Source organism: Myotis davidii, unplaced genomic scaffold (assembly GCF_000327345.1).
Source record: "Myotis davidii unplaced genomic scaffold, ASM32734v1 scaffold315, whole genome shotgun sequence".
Lineage (NCBI taxonomy): Eukaryota > Metazoa > Chordata > Mammalia > Chiroptera > Vespertilionidae > Myotis > Myotis davidii.
This window is the reverse complement of record NW_006286234.1, coordinates 35,116-42,473: the sequence shown is the minus strand read 5'-3', so window position 1 is coordinate 42,473 and position 7,358 is coordinate 35,116. Positions and strand designations below refer to the sequence as shown.

The window sequence follows — 7,358 nt, the reverse complement described above, 5'->3', positions numbered from 1 at the left end:
AAAGAGTAAACATAACATTTTTTTGTGGAGTAAACAATCTGTAAAAGAACTGTGTTGTTTTGTTTTCACTTCTAATGTGTTAAAGAACAATTCAGCCAACTAAAGTTGAAGGTCTAATTGGCTTTTATAAGTGGTCAGCATCCCATCTAGCAAGTAGAAGGTTGCTGCTAAGGATAGTACAAAATGAAGCATTTTTATAGGAAGAGGGGTAGGGCAAGGAGAGCTATTAGGGAACGAAAAGAAAGGATTATTTTTACACCAGGACATCTGTTTGCTATGTGTGTATTTTTTGAGGAAGCTAATAGCAAAGGTTTTTGTTTGTTTGTTTGTTATTCAGATTGCTTCCTTTTCCTTTGGGGTGGATATGGTGAGAGTCTATGCCACAGATTACCTCATTGGTATTGACCAGAAAATTCCAGACTTGTTGATTAATGTTTTTAGGAGAAGTTGAAACAATTAGATCAAATAATAAACCTGGGTTTGGTATTGAGTGAGGCCATTTTGGCTCTGTGCTTTTCTCTTTGACAGATTAAAAATATAGCATACCAAAAAGCAAAATAGTGAAGATATACAAAGTAAAAATTCCTTTATAATTTTCTGATTTTAGCATACTTTTGCACATCATGCCCCCATTATAGATGAAGTATTGAAGGTTCAGAGAGCTGGCATCTCATCATTCCTAGGAATCTCTGATGTGTGTGGGGTGCTTGTTTTTTAACCGTTTGGCTGCTGACGTATTTTTTCGGACATATGCCAAAACTGCGGCACTAATTGCGTGTGTATGGGAAAAAAATGTAAAACACTTTTTATACAATAAACTCACTTGTATTGCTTTGCAACAACAAAAATTAAAAAATACCAATTGTTTACATAAATTTGTTTTAAATAAGAAGAGCGCGATAGCGCTCCTTAGCAGTCAAACGGTTAATCTTCACAGAGCATGTGTTTAAAGAGCAGAAGGGAGAGAGAGAGAAAGAGAGAGAGAGGAAGAGAGAGAAATATTGATCAGTTGCCTCCCATATGCACCCGACTGGGGATGGAACCAACAAACTTTGGGTGTAAGGGACTACACTCCCCCCAAATGAGCCACTCAGCTAGGGCTCTGATGTGTGTTTTTTATCTTTATTTTTAGTTATTTTTTTAAATATATTTTTTATTGATTTTTTACAGAGAGGAAGGGAGAGGGATAGAGAGTTAGAAACATCGATGAGAGAGAAACATCGACCAACTGCCTCCTGCACACCTCCTTCTGGGGATGTGCCCGCAACCAAGGTATATGCCCTTGACCGGAATTGAACCTGGGACCCTTCAGTCCACAGGCCAACGCTCTATCCACCAAGCCAAACCGGTTTTGACATGATATGTGTTTTTTAAACACCACCAAGCAATTTACTCAATTCAGATACTAGCTGTCTGCAGTTAGATCCCAAAGGTTAAGGACTCACTTGTATAAGACTGTCCCCACCACCAACCCCCACTTTAGACTCCAATTGCAAGTCCAGAATGTCACATATATTTCTGGCTAACCCAAGACCTCCTCCTCAGATGCTATTAATTTGCTGAAGCAGAACGCAGAGAAACATTGTACATACTAGATTACCAGTTTGTTACAAAAGAATATTGTAAAGGCTACTCATAAACAGTCAGATAAAGAAGTTCATAGGTGACGTCTAGAAGAGTCCCAAGCACAGCTTCCTTTCCCATGGAACTTGGGTAGGCTGCATGGCTCTCATCACTAGGAAAGTCTAAGAGTGGAAGAAAGAAGCCATGGAAAGAAAAGAAAAACTCGAGACCAGAAAAAAAATTCCATTGCTCGCTTCGGCAGCACATATACTAAAATTGGAATGAAACAGAGATTAACATGGCCCATGCACAAGGATGACACGCAAATTTGTGAAGCATTACATATTTTTTTAAAAAAAGAAAAGAAATTCCACCTTTCATGACAGCCAACTTGACCCAGAATAGCTTTTACTCGGGCAGGTCTGATACTCACATGTGTTGTTTTTTTAACTGGGAGGGATATCTTTGCTGTGGAGGCCTCCTGTGAGGAGCAGAGGGTCCCAGACTCCCAGCCCAGGGTTCCAGAGTGGGAAGATGTGTCCCCATAACTTTGGGCTTTAAAAACTAGTGGGGACTGTGGCTGGGTGACCAGGAGGCTGCTGAAGACCCAGGCAGTCCCTCTTAAAGAGCCGGTGCACGAACTTACATGGACCTGCTTCCTCTGAGTCCGAGCCCTGGGGCAGTGGCTTGGAGGGATCCAGGGACATACAGGGAGGAATTGAATTGTCTGACCTCAGAGCAAGAACTTGGGGGCAGCTTTCCCAGACAGGCATACTGGCAGGAGTCATTGTTCCTCTGCTGAAACGTGCCCTATCTCAGAGCTGGCAGCCATATCGAAGTTTCCTTCAGCCCTGCTCACACTGTTATTTCCTGACTCAGCCCTGGTGATTTCCAAAGACACCGCACATTACAACTTGCAGCCCCACTCAAACTGTTTGCAGCAGCGTTTCTATATGAATGGCCTGTCCTGGCTCACACTTCAGACTTTCCCAAAATCTCTGAAGCCATAGTGAGACCCAGCACTAGCAGCCTGCCTTGCTTCACAATGGGCCTCTCCTGGGCACTTCAAGCCCAATACAAGTAGCAGCCATTTGCAGATGCCTCTGTAGATCCTGCCAGGTGGCCCCAGAGCCAGTGTGCCCAATGGCTACCTTCAGACCACACCAGATTACAGCTCTACACATCCATGAGCTACGTAGAATAGAGGATGCCTAGAATCAAATCAGCGATTTAGAATATGAGGAAGCAAAAGAGACCCAATCAGAAGAGCAAAAAGAAAAAAGAATCCAAAAATATGAAGGTAGTATAAGAGCCTCTGGGACAACTCCAAGTGTACTAACATTCGCATGGGGGTGCCAGGAGGAGAAGAGAGCGACCAAGATATTGAAAACCTATAGGGGCTTGTGTTTGTGAGCTTCTTGGTTTATTAATGTTAGGACGTTGACTCATTCACACATATTAACTTTGGTGGGAGAAAGTAAAGATTAATTCACTTTAAATGGCTAGCGGTGCAATTAATGACAATTGAGCTGCCTGCTGCTTTTTATGCTTTGTCATGTATGTAGAAAGTAGTGTGTGCTAGCCCTATCGGCAGTGCTGCCCTGAGTGCTGGACACGCTGGTTCAGGTGGCCTGCAGTGGCCTGTGGTAGAGCTGAGCTGAGGTTTGTCTTTAGAGTAAGCCACCATCTGGCTGTCACTGAAGTCCTCTTTTCCTGTTGCTCTTATAGATGTTGTCAGAGGAAAATCATTCATTTTAATGGAAGCCAGATTACCGGCCCTCTACAAATTGGAGAATGACTATGAGATCCTTGAAAGGTAAATATACAAATCAAAAGACACTTTATTACTCAAAAGTTATATTTTTCAAATTTAGCTTTAAGTATATTACGATTTTTAATACTAAGTACTTAAGTACTATTTTAAGTACTAGTATGTTCGGTAACCTAAGGCAGTGATGACTTCATGTGGGTGCAACCTAGTTTCGTTGATAATTTGAATCTAATTGTGAGTTTGCGTTCCTCCTTTTTTCCCTAGATTTCCAGGTGCCTCTCTCCAAGGCAAGAAATACAGGCCCCTGTTTGACTATTTTGTGAAGGTGAGCTTAGGGAGCTCTACCACAGTGCTCTCCACCACCCTCTGTAGTATTGATCACTGGACCAATGTCATGGTAGCTGGTGTGGGCTTCACATTGTCTGATTGTTCTACTCTTTCCATGAATGTGCTTGAAGCAGTCTACTTTAGTGTTAACAGGATTCAGTTCTGTTTGTGTTGCCTTCTTGTACTAATAATCTTAAAAATACTTTTCTCAAATTGCATAAGAAGTCACATTTCATAAGATTCATTGTGTAACTGAGAAACAGCGATCAGGTTATCAATCCCCAGAAGGGAAGTAGGGGAGGGCGAGGGTAAGGGGAAGAGATCAACCGAAGGACTTGTATACATGTATATAAGCCAAACCAATGGACATGGACAACAGGGGGATGGGAGCATGAGTGTGTGTGAGGGTTAATGGGGGGGGGGGGGGAAAGGGACAATTTTGAAACCCTTAAAAAAAAAAAAAAAAACAAAAAAACAAAAAACAAAAACAAACAAAAAAAAAGATTCATTGTGTATATATTTATTGTTTATGGTCTGCATATTCCCAAGGAATATGAGGGATTATTTTTGGCTATTTTATAAATTTAGGATTATGCTTAGAATAAAACTGTGTGTAAAAGTAAACAGAATTTATTTCCAATAAATGGATTAGGTGGGTCCTTTAAATCTAGGCACCACTGCAAAGCTCACACATTTAGTAACTTAGTTCTTTTAGGAATCATAAAGGTGCTTTATGTGGTTTTCGTTTTCTGACAGAGAATTTGCAGCTATAGTTGCAAACCTAACCACCAACAAAACAACAAGGCTAGCAGGAATTAATCCTCATTTATAGGTCTTAGAACAAGCATGTCTTTTATTTAAACGAGGCATGCAGCCCGGTGGCCGCTGGTCATCCAATGATTTGACATGCTTGTCTTAGACTAAAATGATGAGCAAAGCCCTCAGAACTGGCCTAGCTTTGTATATTATGTAAGAAATATATTCAGCTTGGCATAGCATTGGCCATAAAAAACTTGCATTGCGGCCCAGGATAAAACATTTGCTTATCTCTGTTTTCAATGCAGAGGTTGAGTTTGGTTGGTGCAGATGACCTCAGCCTTGTGGACTCTTTGCACAATATTGCCCACATGTGTCTTTCCTTGAGTGCTTCCCCGTGTTCTTGTCTCCTAACTAGGGGCCTTTTCCTCATTACTTGTTGCTGCTGGTGGTTATCCCTACGCTTTGCCTGACCTGGTCCCTTCCTGTGAGCCTGTAGTTTCGTTTGCCAACACATTCCTTGCCGGGTGCTCTCCACTAGGCATGAGGCAGACCTGCTTCCTATTCACATCCCCTAACATCTTTTGCCTCAAACTGCTGTGGTCCCCCCTACCCTCCCTTTCTGCCCTCCTTTTCATTACATTCTCTTTTTTAAATTTGCTTCACCTTTCTGAAATGGCCTGTATGCTCGAATATAACCTACTCTTCAAGGCTGAACTTGGATGCCATCTGCAAAACAACGTTTTCTGAAGTGTCTCTTGGTTGTGTTCCTCGGAATAATGCCATTATTGCATCCTTTTCTCATGTATCTTAAAATATTTCATGTGTTTTTGTCTTAAAACTCTTCCATTAGGTCAATGACTTCTCAACTTTGTGAATTACAGGCCCTATTGAGAGCCCGCAGAAAGCTGAGCCCTCTCAGAAAATGCACATGGACACTCTAGATAGGAGCTCTGGGTTAAGTCAGCGGAATATGCTCTCAGTACATAGATGATAAATAAGACCTGTCCAATTCACTCAGTTAGCTTTGTGACATTTCTGGGACATCCTGTGAATTTTAGACAAAAGCTGCAAATTCCTTGAATTAGGACAAAATCACTTGTTATGTATCTAAAATACACATGCTCTGACCTCACCGGTTTGGCTCAGTGGATAGAGCATCAGCCTGCGGACTCAAGGGTCCCAGGTTCAATTCCGGTCAAGGGCATGTACCTGGGTTGTGGGCACATCCCCAGTAGGGAGTGTGCAGGAGGCAGCTGATGGATATTTCTCTCATCAATGTTTCTAACTCTCTATCCCTCTCCCTTCCTCTCTGTAAAAAATCAATAAAATATATTTTTAAAAAACTAAAATAAAATACACGTGCTCTGAAATATTAAATGGGAGCTGTGAGAGTATGTGGGGGCAGCACTCCAGTGCTCTGTGCTGACTGCTGGCCAGCCTCAGCAGGCCTTGATCCAGAGCCGCACCCAGAGAGATGGGAATGCAGTGAGGGGTTTCTTGGTATACAGTTATAAGTAGCAAGATACCTTTGTGTTCTCTGTTCTTACATCTGATTCTGAGGACACCCATGTTCTCTCCATGTTTAAATCATTGAAGACACACCTCTCAGTACCTGTCACACCACACCGTAAACATTTTCAGGTCAGTTAGGTTACAGCAATTGAAAGTCTATAGTTATTTGTCATGTTTATTTTTAAGCAAGTGCCAATAGTTAAAGAGCTGTGATGCCCTTGTGCTGTATTTTGAACCAGAAGGCTTTGTTTCAGGTCCCAGCTTCATCATTGCTGGTGTGTGAGAGAAACATCAATTCAGCTGCCTCTTGCACAACCCCTACTGGGGATGTGCACACAACCCAGGTACATGCCCTTGACCGGAATCGAACCTGGGACCCTTCAGTCCGCAGGCCAATGTTCTATGCGCTGATCCAAACCAGCTACGGCACAACCAGAATATTTTTAAAACATGGAAATACTAATACATTTTCATAGCAGTGTAGGTTTAATTGTGAAAATCATTTCTGAACGTACTTTTTGCAAACGCAGAAAGGTAAGAAAGCAAAGGGGTTTCAGTTGGGCTAAAACAAAGGGCTTCTGAAAAGAAATACTAAGAGATGAAGGTAGAAAAAGTAAGTCTGTAGCTTTATATGTACTAACCTAACTTTATTGTTACAAATGAAGTCAAATTGGAAACGTTTCCCCTCTGAGGGTAGAATGTCTGCAAACAGAACATAGAACTTGTAGCTTTTTGCCCTCCCCCCCGTTTCTTTCAAGGTTTGCCTTTTACTGCTGAATAACTTGAGCTGGACTGGAAGGAGAAATAGAAGCAAAGTGTATGCAGTGATTGAAAATACAGTTGACCCTTCAATAAGGCCCCAGTTCACTTATACATGTATTTTATTTAACCAACCATGAATAGATAAGTTTTTTGCATTCCCAACTGCACATTGAAAATACAGTTTTCAATTTATGGCTGGTTGAATTCAAGGATGGGAAGGGCCAACTGTAGCATCAAAAGTTACACTCAGTTTTCCACTGTATGGGGATTGGTGCCTCTAAGCCCTGCATTGTTCAAGGGTTAACTATGTACCAGGGCGGGAATAATTTGAGGAGTATGTTTTCTGAGACTGATAAACAGCATGCTGCAGGGAGGGGTTCAGTCCAGGAGAAATAATGAAAAGCCCCAGTTTTTGCACTAAAAAAGTTGGACATTTTTTCTGCCACTTCAGATAATTATTTATTAGGGATGAGTTATTCATGTGATGTATAGAATTAGCATGTTTTCTTTCCAGTATGAATTATTGCCATTTCCATCCCTGAAAATAATTTCATTTTAAAAGTTTTTCGGGCTCTAAAAATGGTTATCGTATTATGATCTGGTATTGTTCCGTCATTTAATCTTGTCATCATTTCTTTTCCAGTGGAAAGCACATGGGGCTTTT

General features: G+C 41.4%; 1 protein-coding gene across 1 annotated transcript in view; it reads left to right on the top strand.

Moving 5' to 3' along the window:
- IARS (isoleucyl-tRNA synthetase) overlaps positions 1-7,358 on the top strand; it is a gene marked incomplete at its 3' end in the record, with an annotated part of 64,218 nt that overhangs the window by 27,009 nt on the left and 29,851 nt on the right. Inside the window, exons 8-9 of the mRNA XM_015559822.1 lie at positions 3,292-3,379; positions 3,599-3,842. Coding sequence (XP_015415308.1) covers positions 3,292-3,379; positions 3,599-3,842 — 332 coding nt within the window. The remainder of the gene's footprint in view (positions 1-3,291; positions 3,380-3,598; positions 3,843-7,358) is intronic.